General features: G+C 36.0%; 1 protein-coding gene across 3 annotated transcripts in view; it reads right to left on the bottom strand.

Moving 5' to 3' along the window:
- Lerp (lysosomal enzyme receptor protein) overlaps positions 1 to 25528 on the bottom strand; it is a 441548-nt gene that overhangs the window by 306133 nt on the left and 109887 nt on the right. For all 3 annotated transcript variants that reach the window (XM_090379899.1, XM_090379900.1, XM_090379901.1), the window contains exons 13-16: positions 22663 to 22959; positions 17937 to 18084; positions 12349 to 12513; positions 3720 to 3926 (exon numbers count right to left, since the gene is read on the bottom strand). In XM_090379899.1, coding sequence (XP_090236025.1) covers positions 3720 to 3926; positions 12349 to 12513; positions 17937 to 18084; positions 22663 to 22959 — 817 coding nt within the window. The remainder of the gene's footprint in view (positions 1 to 3719; positions 3927 to 12348; positions 12514 to 17936; positions 18085 to 22662; positions 22960 to 25528) is intronic.

Here is a 25528-nt window from a genome sequence, read left to right as displayed (position 1 = left end):
CAAGCCCATAATAATGGCTCCTAAAATAGATAAACTTCATAGTGTGAAGAGAAAGAAGAACATGTTGAAATTGAGTGACAAACTTGAAATAATTAAGAAACTAGAAAGTGGTGTGAGCAATACTGTTTTAATGGAAACATATAACATCAGAAAGTCTACAATTTACAATAGCAAAAAGGTAAAGAATAAAATTCTAGAATTCACAGCCTCATCTGAGCCTTACAATAAAATTGCTGAGAGGAAAAGTTTAGAGCGGCCAAAATTAGAGAATTTCGATAAAGTGTTGTACGAATGGTTTTTGCTAAAACGATCGGAAGGTATGGCAATTTCTGGGACGATACTAATTGCCAAAGCAAGGTCTTTTAAGGAGCTTAAAAACATTGAATCAGAGTGCACATTTAGTGATGGATTGCTTAGAAATTTCAAGACTCGTCATGGTTTTAGACAGTTAGATATTGCTGGAGAAAGACAGTCGACTGATACACAAGCAGCAACAGAATATAGTGCAACATTTGAAAAAATTGTATCTGACTACATCTTTACAGCTGATCAAATTTATAATGCTGATGAAACAGTGGTTTACTGGAAGTGTTTGCCCACAAAAACTTTGGCTGGAAACCAAGAACGAAATGCAACAGGGTTTAAGCTTAATAAGGAAAGAGTAACCGTTCTTATGTGTGCTAATGCTTCGGGTCAGCACAAAATTAAGCTTTTGGTGATTGGTAAATTTCAGCATCCATGGGCCTTTAAAGGAATTATGCACTTATCTGTAACCTATAAAGCCCAAAAGAATGCTTGGATGGACAAAGATATATTTCACGATTGGTTTGTTCACGATTTTGTTCCATCAGTTTAGAGCCTGCAAATACAAAGTGCCTGTTACTTCTCGGCAACTGTAGGGACCACCCGCTTGGATCAAAATTAGTGTCTGATTGTGGAAATATTTTTGCATGTTACTTGCCACCAAACGTAACACCATTAATTCAACCCATGGATTAAGGAGTCATTAGGAACTTTAAATGTCACTATAAAAATGATTTTATGACGAAAATGATGCATAAGAATGTTGACCCTTCACAATTTCAATGCACTTTTACAATCAAAGATGCAACATTTTCATTCGCAACTGCATGGAATGCAGTTAAGTCTAACTCTTTTAAGAGCGTGGTGAAAGTTATGGCCAAACATGGTTTACAGATCTACAATCTGATCGAAACAAAGATTTTGAAGGATTTCACATAAAGCTGAAGACATTTAAAGTGAAAGAACTGATGGAAACTGTTAAATTATGTACGGAAGACAACCCTCTACTCACACTTAATGCTGATGACATAGAAGAGTGGATATCTTCAAATAGGCCTATGAGGTTGGGAGAATTCATATTCACAAGCAATTATATTGATACACCAACCGTGTTGTATTAAAATAATAATTTACCTTTAATACTGCAAAATAATGTACATAACAGATATTTAACAATTAAAACTATTTACAATAAAATATATAGTATAAATAAAATAAAATAAAAGCGATAAAAGAATTATAAAACATTAAAACATTAAAATACGTTAAAATACTAAAATACCCGATACCGAAGCTTTCAGAGGCATCCGCCTCCTTTCTCAACAGTAAATTTTTTTTTTTTTACTTGCAACACATCCTTAAATAATAGCAGGTTCATGGCTCATGTGGTTCCACAGACACATGGGCAGTATTCCCCCATGTGTACTAAAACTGGAATTGGCTTGGGAGCGTGCCAGGTGGAATCGGTCATCCCGTCCGAGTACTACAGCCTCAAGGAGGGGATTCATACAAACTCCCCTGTCTCTGTTAATGGTATTGTTCTCGGATGAACAAATTCGTAAGCTCTCATCAAGCCACTTGCGGTCCCAAAATCTATGAGCACAGTCAGCGATGACAGCTTCGTCTGGGGAGATCTGATGATGCTTCTCCCAAAAATGTTCTGCCACAGCAGACTTCCCATAATCCGCGGTCTTTATAGCATTCATGAATGCTATAGGTACATTTTTTTTGAATGCTATAAAGTACAAAAAGAAAAATGTACATTCATGAACAATACCTCTGAGAACAATACCATTAACAGAGACAGTGGAGTTCGTATGCATCCCCTCCTTGAGGCTGTAGTACTTGGACGGGATGACCGATTCCACCTGGCACGCTCCCGAGCCATTTCCGGTTCTAGTACGCATGGGGGGAATACCGCCCATGCGCCTATGGAACCACATGAGCCATGAACCTGCTATTATTTAATGATGTGTTGCAAAAAAAAAAAAAAAAAAAAAAAAAAGTACTGTTGAGAAAGGAGGCGGATGCCTCTGAAAGCTTCGGTATCCGGTATTTTAGTATGTTTTAACATTTTATGCTTTTATCGCTTTTATTTTATTTATACTATATTTTATTGTAAATAGTTTTAATTGTAAATATCTATGTTATGTACATTATTTTGCAGTATTAAAAGTAAATTATTATTTTAATACAACACAGTTGGTGTATCATCCAAGAAATATAATTTCTTGGATGATACACCAACACAAGAAATATAATTGCTTGTGAACAGAAGAGTGGATACACATTGAAGTTGCAGTGACTTTCAATGATCAAGAAATTATTCGTAGCATTATAACTTCTGATAACAGAGAAGAGAATTATTCAGAAGAATCTGGTGAAGAAAATGACAAAGTTGAAGAAAAGATATCTTGGGCTACTGCAGAAACAGCCATTGAAACAGTTATTAAAATTATGGAACAGAACTATAGCTTCAGTCTTCAGGACGTCATGCATGCGCACATGGTGCATAATAATTTTATCACACAGAAATTACAAAGTCGTAAACAAGATTATATAAGAAAGTATTTAAAGAAAGTAACAGAAGCATCAAGCAGTGCAGCAGACAGAGTAGAAGGTGCAAGTGTTCCATCCACAAGCAGTGCAACAGACACAACAGAAATTGCGGAAAAGAACAAATAAATATTTGTTTCGTTAATAAACTAAAACAAATAAATTTATATAAAAGATGTATCTTCTGCTTTCATTTATATACTGTATTTTTCTTTTACACTGTTCATTTTTAAACATGATTTCAAGCATTACACGCTTTTTTTTTTTTTTTGTGATGAAAACTTTTGTTTACATCTTTGTTGGGTGTTGACTTTATTTTTCTTTAAAACTGCTCATTTCAATAAATGAAGCATGCTTTATTTGCTAATGAATGAACTGTCAAAATTTACCTGGTCATCTCTTCTTTATTCCATCTTAAATTTTAATTTTAAAAGTACTGCCTGAGAATCCAGAAAATCTGAATCGACCCAGTCCCCAAGAAGTCCAGATTTTCAGACTTTTACTGTATTTTGAAATACAAGTGCACACAATATGTTGTTTATGTGTTTATGAGACATGGAAATGAAACTAATGTGTTAAGCATAATATGAGAAGAGGGGTATATGGCCACATGCCACCTGACAAGGTTCTTTCCATTTATAATGTTTCACTTCCAAAACGTCTCAAATAATGTGTCAGTATATTTAGGAAAATAGGAAAAAAAAAAAATTCAGATTTTTAATCTGATTAATGATTGATTGCCACAGATATGTGAAGGGTACCTGTCAGGTCCCAGGCAAATGCTGCCAGGTTAATAATAATAATAATAACATATTAACTGTCACTTAATTATAATATTCAATAAATTAGTTTAATTTTACCTGAAATGTTTGGGTTTTTGAAGCTGCAACAGAGTAGCCCGATGATTTTCTCAGGGGTGTCACATTAAAAACAAACCCAGTTACAGGATCAGTAAGTACACACTGTTCTCTTGCCTCCAAAATTTCTAAAGGACAAGCAGCCTTTGTCAGCCAAAGAAAAGCATAGTTGCAGTTCCCATTTTTACCTAAAAACTTAACACCTTCTTCCTATAAAGAAATTAAAGAAATAAATTTAAATAGTGCAAATACTCAGAAACACTGGAAATTCCAGTCACAAAATTTAAGTCAAACATTGCTAATAAAAATGGTATAATACTATTATTTTCAGGATGGACACAAAACAAGTTTTCTTTGTCGTGTTTACCTTTATTACAATTTTAGTTCATTTAAATAGAAAGAAAGCAGTATAGTGTAAAAATGAATAAATAATAATAAATCTGTTTATTTTAATGAAATATAAGAGTATAGTAATCAGCTCATACACACTGTGAACAGCTATTTATTAGGAGGGAATAAAAGTTTACCATTAAAGACTTAAAATAAATAAAATGAGAAAGTTAAGGTTCAGATCACACAACAAATTCTGATGATCTAAAGACAGACACACACATGCATAAATACTCTCTCTCTCTCTCTCTCTCTCTCTCTTTCTCTCTCTCATTCTCTCTCTCTCTCTCTCTCTCTCTCTCCTTCTCTCTCTCATTCTCTCTCTCTCTCTCTCTCTCTCTCTCCCCCCACATATTTTCACTTCTGTGCTGGAGCTTGTGCTTAATCAGATGGTGAAAGAACAAAATTAAATTTTTATCTACATTACACAATTTGTACTACTTTCTATTTACGTTTTCCATTTTCTTTACACACACTACTGATTACAAACTTGCTTACTAAAGAATAACTAAAATACAACCATGCTACATGTTTTCACTTGTGAGAAACAGTGCAATGCCAGAGTGGGCAACACATTTGAAACTAAATGTATCCTTAGGAATGGTGAGCAAGACATACTGGAGATATGCAAATGTATCCCTAATTCACAAAGGGGGATGAAGGGTGACACAAGTAATTACAGACCAGTTAGTTTAACTTCCGTTCCGGGTAAAATAATGGAGTCACTGGTTAAAGATGCATTGCAGGATCATCTAGACAAGACTGCAGCAATAATTCAGACACAGCATGGGTTTGTTAAGGGAAAGTCTTGTCTGACAAATTTGATAGGATATTATGATGTGGCTACAAAGGAACTGGATGCAAAAAATAATTTTGATATATATTTGGATTTCAGGAAAGCTTTTGACACTGTTGCACATGGAAGACTATTGTACAAATTGGAGCAGAATGGTATTAAGGTAAGTTGCTACAATGGATAAAAGGATGGTTGAGTGGGAGAAGACAGAAGGTGGTAATTAATGGGTGCTGCTCTTCGTGGACTAAATGTTATTAGTGGAGTCCCACAGGGGTTCGATTTTGGATCCACTGTTGTTTTGTATATTTATCAATGATACTGATGAAGGTATCTCAGGCTTAGTGTCGAAGTTTGCAGATGATACAAAGGTTGGCAGGGTTGTTAATGACAGTAATAGCAGTGTGCTACTGCAACAGGATCTCGATAATTTGGGCAGATGGGCTAAGAAGTGGTAACTGAAGTTTAACCTTGACAAATGCAAAGTACTGCATATGGGTAGAAGTAACCCCAGAGAAACGTACCAACTGTGTGGTACTAAACTTAAGGTGGTAGAAAATGAAAAAGACCTGGGAGAATTGTGCAGTCAGATATGAAGTTTTCTGAGCAATGCAGACAGGCTGCCAGGGCAGGTCATGGGGTTTTGTTAATGATATATAGGAATTTTGCTAGCAGGGAAAAGGAGGTGATTGTCCCTCTGTATAAGGCAATGGTCAGGCCACGCCTTGGGTACTGCATATAGGTCTGGAGGCCTCATTTTAGGAAGGATGTATATTTGCTTGAGCATGTACACAGAAGGGCAACAAGATTGGTGAGGGGAATGAAGGGATCCTCTTACCAAGAGAGGCTTAAGTTCTGCAGATTGCAGTGGCTGGAAACTAGGCACCTGCACGGTGATCTAATTGAGGTGTATAAGGTCTTGAATGGGTTGAGCATGCTGAATTCTGATGGGATCCTTCCACTTGTTCAGATTACAAACCTAAGGGGGCATAAATTCAAATTAAGAAAAGACAAATGTAGAATAGATGTGTGGAAATTTGCCTTTAGCCAGCAGGTGGTTAATTGCTGGAACAAACTTCCATCTGTTGTTGTGGAAGTTGATAAGTTAAATAAATTTAAGGAGGAACTGGACAGGCATTTGGAGGGAATGGTGTGATTTTTTTTTTTTTTTTTGACTGATGCTGCATAAGCTCATACACTTGCTTTCTTGTATCACATGCTGCCACTACTATTACTACATGGCATAAAAAACTCAAATATTAAATTAAAAAAAGATACTCAAGAGCCACACAATTACAGCAAAATTGTGAGTTTGAGGTTTAATCATACGTTACATTAACATATAACATAAATAAATAATGTAAGTATATGACAAGACACTCAACTTTCTGCCCTACTAATATGCTCCAATATTTCTTTGAGAATTCCTCCATTTTCGGGTCTAAAGAAAAGAAAATGGTGGGAAGAACACTTACATTATTTAACAGAATAGTCTCAAAATATAAAAACGCCAGTCTGTAGGATATATGAACTAAATTTAATGCTTGGTGGATGCTGCTCCAGAAAATTTCTACACATGAAATACTGAAACCAGCACAATTCTAAATATAGGTCATGTGGGAAGAACAATAAACAAAATAAATTTACAATACTGATTAAACAAGGACAGACAAAATGATAAAGTTGGGTGAAGGAGGATAACTGCATGACATAACCTTCAGTAATAGATTGAGGGTTTAAACTAGACAAGAAAGCAAAAAAAAAAGTAACACTTTACATAAGCAACCTGATTAACACTATAAATTTATAATAGTTATTATCACAGTAACCATTATTATGAATTTATTTATTAACTGTGCTTGTGCAGAATGCTGTTTTTATCTTTCAAAACTTTGGTTTGTTTCCTGCATGAATAACAAATGACTTTCAATTGCTATATTGTGTTTAATTTTTTAATGTATGTTACACTTAATATAATTTAATGAATAAATGATTAAACTTCAATAATTTCACAATTTTACTCTAATTCACTGCTCTTTAATATCTTTTTTTCTATTTAACATTTGTATATTGTCATTTTTCACAGACTTCCTTGTGTGCCTTATAATATTCAAGTATTTTTTATTTCTATAAACATGTTGGTACATTAATATAAACATGTTGAACCAAACTTGTATCCACTGTTCTCATGTATGCATCATGAAATGGGCTGATAAGTGACAGAATTCACTCATTGTCTTTTTTTTCAAGTCCAAACTTTCAATTTGAGCTAAAAAAAAGCATTCTACAAGGTTTGAAAAGTTAAAATAGTACACAGAAAGTTTTTTAAAATATCTGTTTTAAAGATATTTAAAATAGATACATTGTTTTAAAGATATTTAAGGGAAACCTTCCTTTTTAATCCTCTTAAGTACAGTTGGCGTAAATGAAACTTCATTTGTTTACATTAAATCTTCTGCTGCCTTCTATAATAACTGATTTTGTAATAACTGAGAGGAAAGTGGAGGAGAAATTGGTGAAGATAAACATAAAAAAGGCACCGAGGGTGGACGGGATCTATCCAGCTATATTAAAGGAGGCAGCAAAGGAAGTAAGCAAACCCTTAGCCATAATTATGAGAGCTTCTTTGGACTCAGGGGAGGTACCCATGGACTGGAGATGTGCAAATATGATCCAAATTCACAAAGGAGGATCAAAGGATGACACAAGTAATTATAGACCTGTTAGTTTAACTTCTGTTCCACGAAAATTAATGGAGGCACTGGTTAAAGCAGCACTGCAGGATCATCTAGACAAGACTTCAGTTATAGCTCGGACACAGCATGGGTTTGTTAAGGGAAAGTCTTGCCTGACCAATTTGATTGGATACTATGATGTGGTCACAAAGGAACTGAATGCAGGGAATAACTTTGATATCATATATTTGGATCTTAGAAAGGCTTTTGATACTGTTGCACATGGAAGACTGCTGCACAAATTGGAGCAGTGTGGCATTGGAGACAAATTGCTGCTATGAATAAAGGGATGGTTGAGTGGGAGAAGAGGGGTAATCAATGGATACTGCTCTTCATGGATTAATGTTTTAGTGAAGTCCCCCCAGGGTACAGTGTTAGGTCCATTGTTGTTTTCTGTATTCATTAATGATATTGATGATGGTATATCAGGCTTAATGTCCAAGTTTGCAGACAATATGAAGGTTGGCAGGGTTGTTAATGACACTAATGACAGTACACTACTGCAACAGGATCTAGAAAAGTTGATCAGGTGGCAACTGAAGTTTAACATTGACAAATGTAAAGTACTGCATATGGGAAGCAGTAACTCCAGAGTAACATATCAACTGTGTGATACTACACTGATAGTGATAGAGAGTGAAAAGGACATGGGGGTAATTGTGCAGGCAGATATGAAGTTTTCTGAGCAGTGCAGACAGTCTGCAAGAGTAGCTCATCGTGTCTTGTCAATGATATAAAGGAATTTTTCTAGCAGGGATAAGGAGGTGATTATTCCCTTGTATAAGGCAATGGTCAGGCCACAGCTTGAGTACTGTATACAGGTCTGGAAGCCTCATTTTAAGAAGGATGTAGAGCTGTTGGAACGAGTACAGAGAAGGGCAACAAGATTAGTGAATGGAACAAAGGGTTGCTCTTACAAAGAAAGGCTTAAATTTTGCAAATTACAGTGTCTGGAGACTAGGCATCTGCAAGGTGATCTGATTGAGGTGTATAAAACCTTGAATGGTTTGAGCATGCTGAATGCTGATGGAATTCTTCCTCTTGCTCAGAATATGAGATGGCATAAGTTCAAATTGAGGAAAGACAGATGTAGGATAGATGTGCGTAAGTTGTTTTTTTTTTTTTTTTTAGCAAACGGGTAGTTGGTTGGTGGAACAGACTTTCATCCTTTGTTGTGGAAGTTGATAGCCTAAATAAATTCAAGGCTGGGCTGGATAGGTACTTTGGAACAAAGGAAGGTGAAATGGGAGCAGTTTTATTTTATTTTTTTATTATTATTTTTTTTTTTTTTGGCTGATGCTGCATAGGCATGCTTTCTTGCATCATATGCTTCTACTAATGCTAATAAGTCCATGTGTGTTTGCATGTGTCTACATATGCGCACATATCCAAATGTACTTTTTCACTTTCCTCACTGAGAACAAAAACTTCATTTTGTTTGGTGGTCAGCTCTTCTGGTGTTGATGCATGGTATTGTAACAATACCATCATCCACCTTGATTTCTCAAATTCACTACAAAATCCACATGTTCCCTCAAAGTCAACCATTCCTAATTGCTGCTACCAGTTTCATATGCACGAAATGAACAAATGTTGTTCAGATGAAGTGCCTCATCATGTACAGGTGACCCCCGCTTAATGCTGATGATTTGTTCCGGGAAAACAGAGCGCTAAGTGAGCGCCGCATTCCCATAAGGTAACATATGTATTTGTGAGTTGCGGTCGGTGCCATAGGATATTTCCTAATCAATAATAAACGGTAGTGAAAAGATGCACAAATGTCGGTCAAAATATTTAATATTCAAATATTTGTACATATAAAATATTCTGCATTACATATGTATATAATTATGTGGTAACTATTTACGTATCAAAATTAAACTTAAAATTCCAGTTAAAATCATAAATTTAATTGATGAATTTAATCAAGAAAAATGTGTCGATTTTGGGTTGAACTTTGGCCCTCTTCCAAATAAACTAAAAGGGGTATTAATTTTAAATCCCCCACAGAGTTATCACCCATCAATAAAGTCAATCGATCCTTCGCTGCTTTGAAACCTGCCATGTTTTTTTCTTCTTTCAATATGAAACTTCTTTTAGGCATTCGTTTCCACAAAAGTCCTGCTTCATCTATGTTAAAAACTTGTTGAGAAGTATAACACATAATATCCCTCTTCAATAATTTTAACAAGTTCTTTTTTGAAAGTTTCGGCTCCTTAATCTGCACTTGCGGCTTCTCCCTAGATTTTAAATCTATTCAATCAGCCCTTACTAGTTTTAAATGGTTCCACATTTTTTTTTTTTTTTTTTTTGGTGAAATTTCTTCAGATCATCATATTGGCTAATCTCTCTCTCTCTCTCTCTCTCTCTTTTTTATTTTTTATAATATTTAACTTAACTGAATTCTGCATTGGATATTATCTTCAATAAAATCCTAATAGCTGGCCTAGCCTAGTTGCTTGCAATAGAACAGCTATCTTTCCCGCTGCTAAAATTAATTCTTTATTTTTTTATAATTGTTCTTACAGTTAAACTTGCAAGTCCTAAATTATGGCACACGTCCGCTTGTCTTTGACCGGAATCGATTCGCTTCAAAACGTCTAATTTAATTTTCAAATTCAGTCTTTTTCTTACATTTGTAGTCTTGGTACTGCGTCCAGACGTTGTTGCTTTTTCATTCTTATCCGCATTAACTCTTTGAAAATGTAACTGTGTTGGTTGCATTAATTATGATACAATGTTCGAGTAAACTGTCCGTTATGCACCATGTCTAATACTGTACTGAATGATGACTAGACTTCAGATAAATGCATATAACGCAAATATTACAAGCAATATACTTGATCGTTTTTTAAAATGTTGATCTCGGAACTACATAACAAGTCACTGTACTGCAATGAAATTAGCATGTGAGAAAATATCACTGAGCGGGGGAAAATTTCTCAAGTCAGCATGGGAAATGTTTTAATGTTTTGATATTCATTTGATATTCATCTGTTTTGATATTCATTTTCAAGCTATCGACTCCATCAAATGAAACGATTTCATTAAATATGCCAAAAATGCAATCTATAAAAGAGCATTATAATGATCTGAGACAGCGTTATAGTCAGATACGGGTTATAATATAAGAACAGTGTTATAGCGAATCAGCGTAAAGCAAAAGCGTTATAACGAGGGCCTGCTGTACTTTATCCACAACATGGAAGGAGGGAAGGAAAAATAATAGCATTATGTTCATCAGAATGTGCTGTAAAATGATCCAGAATAATAATATATTCCTTTTTTTCTGAAACTATTCTTTTGTTTGCCAATACCAAAATAAATAATCAAACCAAAAAATTCCAAAACCAAAAACCAAACCAAAACAAAAAAAACTTGAAAAATTCTGACCATAAGCTAAACACTTCTACTGGCCTATTAAATGGAAGTAGTTATCTATATTAAAACACCTTGGCTTGGAAATTTTCCCAATTATATATGGACTCAATATTGTACTGTCATATGCACTTTCAGCATAACAAAATAGTTATTTCATTCTTTACTTAATTTTCCACCACTACAAAACAACTGTACCATTACTTAAAACAGCCAGTGTTTTGATTTTGATTTTTTTTGTAAGAAAATTAAAAATTATATGGAACACAACCAGTCCATAGCTTTTTCTTTGTTAACTGATCCAAATTCACTACAAACATTTCATCAAATGTTTGTAGTAAGTATGAATCAGTTCAGTTTCGTGCATTTATTTATTTATTTATTTTTAATTACGGACAAAATGAGTAAAAAAAAGTTATATTCCTCTGCAATGTCTGATTTACCTTGTTCCATCCAATCAACTTCATATAAAATTTTCCATTTAATCACCATAACTGTTATATCAAATTTAATATAAACTATTAAAGACAGGCCCTCATCCTGCAGTGGATTGAAAATGGCTGATGATGATGATTAAAGACAAAAAAATAATAATAATAATAAATAAATAAATAAATAAATAAAAAATAACAGTCAGATCTTTTAAATATAGCACAAAAAATAAATTTTATTAATAAAAGAATCCTTGGGCTTAGTGTAACAGTTTTAGAGGATCTTTACATTGTAGCTGGCAAAAATTGGCTGTTTAACTAAATGTAAATTCTAATAAGTCATTCCAATCTTTCGGGAAAATTGCAGAACTTGGTCAGTGCAAGCAAGCTGGTGGGACAGAGAAGGACAATAACATGAATGTCATAAGCTTTGTATTCTTCATGAAAAATAATTTATAAATTTCTTACAGAACTAAAATGGTCTAGGTAATATATATTAACAGAATTTTGTAATAAACAAATGTTTATAGAGAAAAGCTTATACTTTAGCAAGGGAATGATACCATATGTGCTTCATATAAACAAGCATTATGCATAAACTAAGTTTATATTAACAAGGTTCCATTGTATGATTTTTGAAATTCATAAAAAAAGGAAATGCATATTTTCTGGCTAAGTGGCCCCTCAAAATAATTATACCCTTCAGAAAATTGCTAGACTAACTAGCCCACTTACCTGTTAACTGCAATATCTACTTTTGGGACCCCAATCAGGGGAGGTATTGGCTGGGTAGGCCATGCTGAAAGAAAGCTTGCCTCTAATGAATGCATATTGCTTGGCTACCTTTATTTTATTATTATTATTTTATTATAACTGCACATCCAAAAATCTTGAGAAAAACTTACCTCTGAATTCTCTACACATGAAAAATGGATGATGGATGTATAATTGGTATCTTTTCCATAAGCAACACAAGGATCACCCATTGCATAAATCAATTTAAGAAGACCATCGCCAATTATCTCGGGTGGAGATAAAGGTTGACCTAAACTTGGAATATGTTTCACTTCCTAAAAATGAAAATAAAGTCAAATCAGCAGATTTATCCAATTACTGATAATCTTATTACTATTACAATTTTTTATCATTTAACTTTTAGTTTGAAATCCTAAATCTTTCTAAACTGCTTTGAGAGCATAAATCAGTAATAGCATATTTATGCTATATTTATTTATTATATCTATACTATTTATGTGATAATAGTATATTTATACTATTATATCGATTTTGGAAAATTAAATGCACAGGGCATAATCCTTATGGGTTTTGATAATTAACTATATAGTATCGGTGTAAATACACCATAGTTAACCCATATATTTGAACTACGTATGTAGCGTAGAGGGCATCGTTTTAATTGTATCTCATAATGTGGTTGCCTTCACAACGAGATAGCTACTATTGCATTACTTCAAATAAATAATGCCGTGCCCGAGGATATAAATGAAGAAGAAAAGCAGATCTCTGATGCCATCCTGGAATGTGCCAAGCCCCTATGTCCACCTGCCCGACGTCGAACGCAACCATGGATATCAGACGAGTGCCTCGACCTCGTGGACAAATGGAAACAGGCAAAGTTGGTCGACTTTGAACGGTACCGGCAGCTAAACCGAGAAGTCCGACAAAGAATGACAGCAGAAAGAGAAGCATACTGGAACCAAGTGGCAGACGATCTTGAAGTGGCGGCATCCAAAAACGAGTACCGCACTCTCTACCGCACCCTCAGATGTCTGAGTGGAAAGACCAAATTGACTAGTGACAACATCAAGAATGCTGATGGGACCTTCGTGCGATCACCATCCGAACGCCTGCAACGGTGGAGTGAATTCTTCAAAGCTTTGTATAATCACGACCCACCTCAGGGACCGCCAGCAACAGCACTCTCAATCGACCCCCTGAGGTCTCCATGGTCGATGTTGAGCCTACAGTAGAAGAAGTGAAAGCAGCCATACAATCCCTGAAGAATGGCAGGGCACCAGGAGTGGACCAAGTCACCACAGAAGCGATCAAAGCCGGGGGAGATGTACTGCTTCGCCGACTACACTCACTCCTCAAAACCATCTGGTGCACTGAACAAATTCCGTTAACATGGAGGAAAGCCATTATCGTACCGATCCACAAGAAAGGTGATAACCGGGACTGCAAGAACTACCGTGGCATCAGCCTCCTTTCCATCATCGGAAAGGTCTTTATGAAGATCATCCAGTCAAGACTGCAAAAACATCGCGAGCAAACCAGTCGAGAAGAACAGGCAGGATTTAGACCCGGGCGAGGATGCTGTGATCAAATCTTTGCCATTCGTCAGCTGATGGAGGAGAGGATCCGGTGTGGACAGCGAACCGTCATTGTTTTCATTGACTTTAAGTCTGCTTTCGACTGTGTCCACCGGCCTGCCTTATGGATACTACTAGAGGTTGAACATGTACCTCGAAAAGTCATCACACTCCTCCAAACTGCATACAACGGTTTAACCAGCCAGGTGCGCATCCAGAACGATTTATCTGAGGAATTTACAATCCAAACTGGAGTCTGCCAAGGAGATGTAGCCTCCCCGTTGCTTTTCAACATCGTGGTCGACGCCATTATGAGGCAAGCATTCAGAAACAGACAGGGCATACAATATGACAAGGATCACTATGTGACTGACCTGATGTTTACTGATGATAGTACTATCCTTGCCGGTAACGACGCTGAAGCCACGGACATCCTCTAAGACATTGCCCGCATTGCCCGGCCATACGGTTTGAAGATCAATGCTGGTAAGACAAAGGCCCTGACAACAGATGGGTCGCAAGCCACCATCTATCTCGAAAGCATCCAGATCGAGCAAGTGCAGGACTTTAAATACCTTGGGTCGCTGGTCCAGGAGAAGAAAGTTGCATCCACCATGGAAATCCACAGCAGAATTGGACAGGTGGCCACTGCGTTCGCCTCGCTCAAATGGTGTCTGTGGAAGAGGACCAACATTTCCACAAAGACTAAAATCCGACTCTTCCGGACTTTGATCCTGCCCATTCTTCTTTACGGATCGGAAACATGGATTTGTCTCAAGTTAGATTTGAACAAACTTGAGGTATTCCAAATGCGATGCCTGCGGCAGATCTTGGGCATCTCTCTTCGCGACCGCGTCACTAATGATACCATCCGCGCCAGATGCCAACAGCAACCAACCATTGCCGACCAAATCCAGAAGCGAAGGCTCAGATGGTTTGGCCACGTATGTAGAATGGGCACGAACAGAATATCATCCACACTCCTTTGGAGACAACGACCCACCCAATGGAGCATCCAACGGACCGCGCCTAGGAAAACGTGGGCCAAGCAAGTGGAAGATGACTTGAAGAGCCGACGTCTCGACCTTAACCAGGCCAGGACTGAAGCCATGGATCGTAAGGTATGGAAGAACATCACAGAGCAAGTCCGAAACCCTGCGGCACCTACAGCAGCATACTGGTTGCGTGGCCAACCGCCTCCCCCAGCTGCCAGCTAAGGACCAAAGAAGAAGAAAGAAGAATGCTTCTCTAGTAGAGAAGACTACTGTTATTTATTTTCAGCGGTACCACCACTGAGACGATCGTTTCGAAGCTGTGGCTTCATCATCAGTGGGCGGGCAGGTACCCAGGTAATATACAACAAGCCATCACAGTTGCGAAGTTATATCCACATTATGAGAGATGCCAAAAGGGTGTGGTGGTAATGTATTTGGAAAATTAAATGCACAAACCCATAACGCTTCTCTAGTTAATTATCAAAACCCATAAGGATTATGCCCTGTGCATTTAATTTTCCAAATACATTACCACCACACCCTTTTGGCATCTCTCATAATGTGGATATAACTTCGCAACTGTGGTGGCTTGTTGTATTACCTGGGTACCTGCCCACCCACTGATGATGAAGCCACACAGCTTCGAAACGATCGTCTGGGTGGTGGTACCGCTGAAAATAAACAACACTAGTCTTCTCTACTAGAGAAGCGTTATTTATTTGAAGTAATGCAATAGTAGCTATCTCGTTGTGAAGGCAACCACATTATGAGATACAATTAAAACGATGCCCTCTACACTACATACGTAGTTAAAATATATGGGTTAACTATGGTGTATTTACACCGATACTATATAGTTAACTATTATATCGTATATATCTAAATATATATCCATATTACTAATTTAAATAATTAAGTTTAAAAAACCTTTTTATGAATCTTCAACTCAATAATTCAAACAGTTTTGAGCTGTTCTTTATGTAATGTGTGCCAGTAGCCAAATCATTATCTCTGTGATAAATGTTAACAAAAATACAAAGGTAGTTAAAGGATGACCTGGATAATTTTTTTTTTTAAAGAAACCAATACAAATATGATGAAAAATTTTCATGGCATGTAATGGTAGCATCACTCTCACTTGTCTCATGGTCATGCTCTCAATGTCTGTGTAGATCAAGATACCAGGCCCTTTATAGTACAGAACAGTGCAGTTGTCAAATATTTAGTGAATTCTCACATTAGCGTGTTAATATCTCTCTATACATTAAAAAAAAAGTTTTCCTCGTAGTGATATTTATTCGAGCCAATGGGAGAAGAGGGCAGGGCAATTAAGTCGCTACAAATGCACAGGTAAATAATTACATTGTTGTCTTCCATTGAAAGACAACTGCCTCCATAACGTTTACCAACCTTGTGCATGTGCTTCACTGTTTAAAACATGACCACACACAGCATCATTTGATGTTCCATTGTAATGTCAGCTGATGAAGAGACTCAATATAGTTTGTGTATTTGCAAATAGTTTAGTATTTTGAAAATATTTAAAATATTTGTATAGTTTGTAAATATTTCAGTCCTGCTCCTCCGGATGCAACAACATTCCTCATGCATTAGGGAACCCGAAGCAAAAGGTCTTTTCCAAAGTGACCTATGTAAACGCAGGTAAATAATTACATAGTAATATTTATTCCGCCTTGAGAATGCCATGTCGTGGAGTAGCCAATGGGAGAAGAGGTCACGTGGCACAAGTGGGCAGGGAAATTATGTCACTACAAATGCACATGTAAATAATTACATAGGTCATTTCCAGATTAGATATCGATCAGTACGCTTCAACAGGTGTGTCTTTTACATGGAAAAGATCTGACTTACTCCTTCATACCTCTACAGTTTATGTAGAAAAATGTGCATGGGGGTTGGTAAGCAAAGCAAGTGAAGCCCCCAGTCATCATTAATTTCATTACGGTGGTTGTATGTTTATGGGCACATTAGCTACTGTGGTCATACTGAACCTTCCAAATGATTTATTGATTTAGATTTCTTTTTTTTTTTATTTGATTGAAATGATATATGTTTTTAAGAAAAAAAAAATATCTGCAATATTCTGTAATACATGCTACAAAGTCATGCTTTCATTCTTTTTCATGATGGAAGAAAATACTTTTTTGACATGCCTATCTATAAAGAGTACAATCAAGGATAATATGATTCATTATTAGCTGACTATGACTGGCAGCAAAGAGGTAGTTTTCCTGATGGAGTAAATGGATATGAATATGTTCAATTCAGAGTCTTGCAAGTGTTACTACTTCCTCTTGTCTGTTCAAACAAGTACAGGATTTTCATTATTGCAATTCTGTTTAATTTTAAGGAGTTTCTTAGTTTGGTCCAGCCAAATCAATACACAGAGCACATTCAGCATGCAACTGTACTAAAACAGTTACATGCTGAATGTGCAGCATACAACTGTTTCAGTACACTGACTTGGGTGACTAGTTTTTTCCCATGACAAAGCACAGTTGCCATATATTAACGAATAAAAGCCCAGGAAGGTTCTGGGGGAGTTTTAAGTACAAACTTGTCAACTAAAATTTGACAAGTTTGTACTTAAAATTTATATGATTGCAGCCATAGCTACATAACCATTCAGTATCATACAATTTTTGCATAAGTAAACTGAGTCAGTAGGATAGTAGCTTTGAAAACTTAGTAGCTAAAGAGTTAGATTTATCAGGAGACTGATTTCAGGTATGAAAGGCAGAACATGCAAACTGGGCACAACAAGAGCAGTTTGCAGTCCCTACTTTTTAGGTAAAAATAAACTCAATAACAAATACAGCAAAGTGTCCTTATCAAACATATTCAGATGTCTTTTACAAAGGATTAAATGATTAACTGAAGTCTCACTTTTCTTCATAATAAATTTTAGAAATGTATTATGAATAGGACATTAATTTCTCAAAAAGATTTGTAGAAAAAATGCTAAAAAAATCACAAATTATTTAGTCACAGAAATTACAGTAGCCTGACTGTTGGAGAAAGGAATATGATTGCACTCGACCATAATTTGTGTAACTAAACATTTAATTTGTGTGGATTATCGGTATTTGTTCTTTTCATAATTTTTCTTTAAATATTAAATTTTTTTCAATAGTCAAAACTCACCGTTCCATTTACTTTATTCACTACACACGATCCTGCTTCTGAACTACATGGTATATAGGTTGTATCTAAACGGTGGCAAATGTTCAGGTAAAATTTCTGCATTCCATTCAGATCAGCAACAGCCCAGTTTTCATTGCTTTTGATCAGTCTGAAAATAATTATTAAATTTTAATTAAAAATAAAGGAAAAGGTATACAATAATAAACACATGTTATATAGTTTCAAAATTACATGAAAAACGTTCTAGGATATAATCTAAGGGTGCAAAAAAAAAAAAAAAAAAAAAAAATTATAAAAATCTTCCCAATTCCAAATAGTTATGGAGCCATACCAGTTTGAATTTTAAAAAAAGCTATGGAATTCTGAATGTTAAAAAAATCAGATCACATGATCTGATTAGTACTTCCTTCTAGTGTTTACCAGAAGGAAGTGAAGAACTCTTGGCTAAGGTAAAGCCAACACGAGAACGACGAGAAATGTCGGATAACTTACAGCCGAAATCAAGAAGGATATATTGATTGACAGGTAGGTGTGACAAACAATGAAATGATTGGTGGTGGGCGTGACAGAGAACAAGCTACTGGGTAGTCATTGGTTGGCATTATGTGTATTTATGAGTAAAGAACGGTGCATAATAGTTTTGTAATGAACGGGAAACGGGTAATAGTAGAGATGGAAGAAATTTGTAAGGGAAATAAAACAGTTGATTTTTTGATGGAAACTAAATTAATAAAAGTTTTGTTCTGTTCATTTTTATGTTCTTCATTATGTTTTTTTCTCATTATTAAAAGCAGATTTTTGGAGTTCATGAGTGTTTTTACTATACTGTTGATTTAGGTTTGGTTACGAAAAAAAAGAAAATGTTTCTTTATTTTTCGTACCCTGACCCTAAATGGCAGGTTAGGAAATAATAGAAATAGTTTCCTTATATTTAGTGACCTAACCTTAAACGTTAGGTTAGGAAATAATATAATAAAAGAAAGAAAGATTCTATATATAGTGAATAGCTGTTGAGGTGTTGATTGATGTTATGATACGTGTATATCCGCACAAGTGTCTTTAAAAATAAAAGTACAGTAATAAAAAAAATATTTCTTTAATAAACAATTTAAGTGCTAGTCCACATGATTCTAAAGAAAAAAGGTTATGTTACCCCCTCCATCTCTGGTGGGGTTCAAGCTCCCATGAGATTCAATTGGAGGCAACCTGACCTTTTTTCACCATTATGGAAATTGTTCATTAGGGCAAGTTACCATTAGTGCTACTAAAATGATACTAACCCGATGTTACTGTGTGTTGTGTTCGCGCACCAATCAGCGCATTGTTTGCCACACCTATCTGTCAATCAATATATCATTCTCTACTTTGCTCCAGACCGATAACACCTACCATCTGTTTACCGAGCGAGCAGTGCTAGAGGGCCGTATCGGGAAACTAAATTTCCACGTAAGTTATCTGACATTTCTTGTCATTCTCGAGTTGGCTTTCTTGACCTTCGCCAAACTCTTTGCTGTTTTTCTTTCCATCCTTTGCCAAAGATTTCTCGAAATTTGCCTTTGCCTGCCTAACCTCCTTTGTTACTTGGTTACAGACTAGCTTATATCAATCATGGGCATCTGTGTCACTGTTAATTTATATGTATCCCATGCATTTTTCTTCCCTGCCACATGTCTGATTAGTTCACTTGACATCCATTTAAGCCTAAATCTTGAACAATATTTCTTAGTTGGTATGAAAAGCCTAGCAGCTTCCAAGTTTAATTCTTTGAATGCTTCCCATTTTGAATTTGCTGTTGGTAACATCATCAGTTGATCCCACCATATAGAATTTAAATACGGTCTCAGACCACAGTAGTCACCTTCACGAAAGCAAAAACCCTTCCATTTACCCCTGATGTTAGTTTGAGTAAATCCCACTTCAGCACATTGTGATCACTGCCACCTAGTGGTTCCTTTATCTGTAGATTCTTAATGCACGAAGAATCGCTACTGATAATCAGATCAAGAGTATTTACTCCCTCTAGTTGCCTCCTGAACATGCTGCTGTAGAAAACAATCATCCAATAAATCCACAAAAGCCTTGTTAGTCTGTGAGTGACCAACCCACAAATTCCAGTCAATCTCTAGGAAATTAAAATCCTCCATTATAAGACGCTCTGATTTACTCGCATACTATTTCTCTGCACAACTGCTCATTATACTCATCAGACCTATAACACACACCTACTATCATTTTTCCTTTCCCAGTGCTTATATCACACCAAACAGACTCAACATTGCACTGTCCACCAACATCAATTGGATGTACTTCCTTAGGTTTTTTTTTCTTAACTAACAGCATAAGTTCTCCTCCCTTCCTGACCTGCCTATCCTTTCTGTGCACATTGTACTCCCCAAATTCCAATTCTGCACTGCTTATATCTGTGTGACACCATGCTCTGATATCCCAACAATATCTGACTGATGCCTTGACTAGCAATTCAAGCTCACCAAATTTATTAACTATACTCCTAGCATTGGTATACCTGCACCTGTTTCTACTCTCAGTTACCATAACACAGCTCATGTATTTACTTGTTCCACTATTACTCCAAGCAGTCATAGAAATCCCCATTGCCTTGCTTTCCAAGCTGATCAACTGCATTTCAATAGAAGCAGTGCAAGAATCACTTTCACCTCTGCCAGTGGCTACTGTTAATCTATTAGTCCATGTATCCCCCCCAAGCTAGCAGCTTTCCGACCCACCTAACTCTGCCTCGATAGCATCAGCAAATCACTGTATAACATATATAAGAAGTCGCTGTATAACATATATACCATCAGGATCTGCAGCACTCTTAGATATATTTGTAATGGCTGCAGGTAGTAATTCTTTTAAAAATGGTAAATCATAAAAGTGAGGTATAATAGCTGAAAAGTTCAACTTGCTTTGTTCAGCTTGTGCTTTAAAACTTGGAACATTTTTACCACAGGTTGTCACTGCTGATATGTAACAAAGGATCCCACCAAATTTTGAGATCTTATCTATCAAGGGTATATGCCCTTTTTGATATCTGAATTAGTTTTCCCAATGGGTATTAATGATTGCTGCAAATGGTTCAGCTCTTAAAACTTAATACTGAAATAAATATAATAAAAATAAAACCCAATCCAGAATAAACACATATATACAGAGCGATTCAGGAGGAATAGTAAATATTTTGGGAAGTTATAGTATCGATTATTATTCTGAGTAAAAAAGTTTGTATAAACGTGCCAATTCTCAATGGATACAGAGCTACAGCTGTTTGTAACTGGCATGCACAAAGCCATTATGAGAGGTATTAAAGAATGATAAATGACATTGTTTGTATTCATTGACTTTTTGAATGATACAAAATACAAATAATCGACAAATTTTTTTACTGTTCACAATAAATGTTCCAAAATCCCACCATCAACCTCGATGAACTTTGCAACTTTTGTGGTAATATGACTTGTTCTTCTGAGGGCATCATGGCATTCCTTTATGAGGGCAGCAGTATCCAAAATGCAAGCGAGCAATTAGTCTCTTGTATTCACCTTTTCTTTGTATATTGCACTTTTCATCCATCCCCACAAACAAAAATCTAATGGAGCGAGATCTGGAGACCTTGGTGGCCAATGAACAGGACCACCCAGCCGATCCATTGTTCAGGGAAAGATCGATTTAGATACTGTATCACCAGACAGGTATAATGTGCAGGATGCTGAAAGTACATACCAATCCTTGTAACCAAGGGAACATCCTCCAATAGTAGAGGAAATTCGTTTTGCAGAAATTCTAGGTAAATGGGCCCTGTAAGACAATTTTGTAACACAACAGGCCCAATCAACTGATTGTCGATGATATCACACCACACATTTACAGAGAAGCGATGATGAAAATTTGTCTCTATGGTGGCATGTGAATTTTTGTCTGACCACCTATGAGAGTTACAGGTGTTGTTGATACTATCACAGGTGAAAGTAGCTTCATCGCTGAACAGTATTAATGGAATTAATTGGCGATTAGCATTTACCGGCAAAATTCCAACCACTGGGTGTCGTCTCCTGGTTGAAGGTGTTGCACCCACTGTATGTGAAGTGGATACAAGCTGTGCCCACGTAATGTTCGCCATACTCTTGTCTGTGGAACAGCGATATGCGTAGAATTTCTTCATGTGCTAATATAGGACTACGTTTTACCGACTGAAGAATGTGTTCTATTTCATCCACATTTTGCTCATTTGCATGTTCAGAAGAAATATGAGCACTGGAAACTGTACCAGTCTCACAGTTTGGTGTAAACATTAGTAAATGCTCTTGAATCGAGTATTCTGCTGTTAGGAAATCATCAATGGTATTCTCTACAAGTTTTGTGGTAGAAGTGCAGTAGCACTTCTACCACAAAAACTGTAGACAAACACCATATGGGCATATTTAACATGTGTGAAGATGAGCAGCATTTTTAACAACACTTCTAACACAAAACAGAGTCAGGTTATAACTGCTTCTTGGTCACATCTGATTCAGGGAGCTGTGCATGCCAATTTCAAACAGCTGTATCTCTGTATCCATTGAGAATTGGACATATGTTTATATGAACTTTTTTACTCAGAATAATCTATACTATAACCCCCCCCCCAAAATATTTACTATTCTTCCTGAATCACCCTGTATAAAAAATAAATAAATAAAAAACCATTTTGATAGAGAGCAAAACTTACCGTGAGAGATCATACTGTCTTAGAGATGAAGTATCTGTTACTGTACACTGAACAGGGAGTGGGCACACAAACTTGGTATACCAATTAAAAATGTATGCATGGTGCATTTCTTCTATAAACTGAGGCTTACCAGGGCCTGCATTATGATCACAAATAAAAACAATTGTAGTAGTACGTGGCGTACCAGCTTCATTATTATAACGTGTTCCATGAATATATGTTAAACTGATCATCCCATCTGTATAACTTATATCTGAGCTTGGCTCTCCAAGTTTCCAATAATTTTCTTCCTTATTGCTGAAACATAAAATAAAGAAACTGGTTTTTAGTGGTTGATACTGTGCATAAACAATATTATAAAAAAATTTGCACTATTTGAGCTGTAAAAAATAAATGTAGTATTGGTTATGCATTCAGTGTTTCTGCTGGTCTTAAGATTAAAAATGGGTTGCAGAAAAATAGAATGAAGTATCCAAAAATCCAAGAACAAAAATATAGACAGATGTAACAGTAAATAGCAATAGTACCATACAGTGCAAGGAAGCCACGGACTTCAGCAGCAAAGGCAAAAAAAAAAGTAGATAAGAAAATGCAAATTATATGCTTTCCTCCTACACAGGTAACTATCAGGTTTACCTTTGAATTTATTAAAACTCTCAGTCCCAACTACCTGTGAGGGTAACTTGTTCCAGCAATCAGCAACTCACTGACTAAAAGAAAACTTCCTACAATCTAATCTAAACCTCAACCCTGAAATCTGAATTTATAAACCCAAGTTCTGGAATTCTTTATAAAAGTGAAAATTCCACCTTCACTTAATTTACTAATCCCTCTCAGAGCCTTATAAAATTCAATCAGGTACTCTCAGTTGCCTGGCTGCTAAGCTCTGTAGCCAAATAATCGCAGCCTTTCATCATTAGGTTGTCCTTCTGTCATCTCACTATTTGAGCTGCCTGCCTTTGGACCCTTTCAAGAAGCTCAATGTCTTTTTTTTTTCAGATGAGGTCTCCATACCTGAACACAGTATTCCAAACGTGGTCTTACAATTGCTTTATAAAGCGGGATTAGGACCTCCCTCAATACAGGATAGTGTTTGATGAATCACCGATAGGACACCATGGGCTTTCCTGGCTGCCTGTTCACGCTGTTCAGAAAACTTCATATCTGCCAGTATTGTAACTCCCAGATCTCTTTCCTCCTCCACTGATTTTAATTCAATCCCACCAAGCATATAGCTTATTTGTGGGCTGCTATTCCCCAAGTGTAAGACCTTGCATTTAGCAGCATTAAAACATAGCTTCCACTTTTCTGAAGTCCGTTCAAGTCATCCTGAAGGAGTGCTGCTTGGCACTGATCATTAACGACTCTGCCAATCTTTACGTCATTTGCAATTTTGACATCACACTTTCTATCCCTTCATCGATGTCATTTATGAAAATGAGAAACAGTGGTCCAAAAACCGATCCTTGAGGGACTGCACTCCTGATGTGAAGAATATCCATTATCACAATCCTGTCTTCTGCCCTGCAGTCACCCAGCAATCCATCTTAGAATCTTACAAGTAATCCCAACCTTTCATGAGGGACTGATCAAATGCTTTGTTAAAATCCAAATAAACTAGGTCGAAATTGTTCCCTAAATCCAGCAGATGATTAATTATGTGCTGGATTTAGTATCCAGCACATAATTAACTGTTAATTAGAGTGCTGAAGTTCAATCAGCTTCAGCACTGCTAATTAAAGTGTCAAAATAGCCTACTAAGTTAGTTAAGTATGATTTACCCTTAACAAAGCCATATTATGTCTCCTTCAGAATGTCATATCTATTTAGATGTCTCTGGACTGCACTCTTAATCATTTCCTCTAAGATTTTTCTTACCACTGAAGTCAGACTAACTAGTCTGTAGTTACCAACTTCACTCTTAGAACTGCTTTTATGCAGTGGTGAGCTGTGAATATTTTAACAATGGACTCGCAGTTTTTCCAACTTTTTGATGTGAAACATCCTTGGGGGTATCTACCAAGTAAATCTGATTGGTCATGGAAGTGACGTCATCCACACATCTGCCAGAGGCCCTCCCCATGCTCACACCATTAGTCTGTGCCAAGTACTCACTAGTAGTGCAATTAGAACATGTGGTGCATTTTTCATGATGGGTACATATTTCAAGTTCTAACTTTTTAGAATTTTTGAATAGCATGGCATCACAATCATACTTCCTGCAGTAACTATGATTGAACAATACAAATATTTGTTAACAATTTCTATTTTCGTTACATTCCATTGTTAGGTGCCCAAACAGCTGTGTATGTCATTTCAACTGCAAGATCAGTACTCCAATCGACACTATTTTCCAGACATTTAGATACACTGCAGTTCAATACAGTGTTGTAAAGTAAGAGACGTATACGTCTCTTACTTTAGTTATCATAAATCCATTGTACCTTGTCTTCTAGAAATTATGGAAATTTATGAATGATCAATAAAATATTTACAATACAAAAACTCTTATTTCGTAATCAATGTATACAAATCAAAATGTCTAAAAGAAATGCGAAGGATGTTTTACATAAAACCATCTACTGCGAGTGATCAGCACACATGCCACTTTTTATTCTTTTTTTTTTTTTTTTTTTTTTTTTTTTTACAACTAGGTTAACATAATGGATACATTTTTTTTTCATGATAAAATTTTAATACTGCAAATAAAAAATAACGAAATATTTCCCATATCAGAAATAATAATTATCACAAAACTTTCTACAATACAAAAACAAACCATTCACAAGATACACAAAAATCAGATTACATGAAAAAAATTATTATACAAATATTCAAGAAAAATTTTCTAAAAATTGCCATACAG

The sequence above is a fragment of the Mastigoproctus giganteus genome, chromosome 8, assembly GCF_048544385.1.
Source record: "Mastigoproctus giganteus isolate SK-2022 chromosome 8, ASM4854438v1, whole genome shotgun sequence".
Classification (NCBI taxonomy): domain Eukaryota; kingdom Metazoa; phylum Arthropoda; class Arachnida; order Uropygi; family Thelyphonidae; genus Mastigoproctus; species Mastigoproctus giganteus.
The sequence above is the reverse complement of the archived record's forward strand: the minus strand, read 5'-3'. Positions and strand labels throughout refer to the sequence as shown.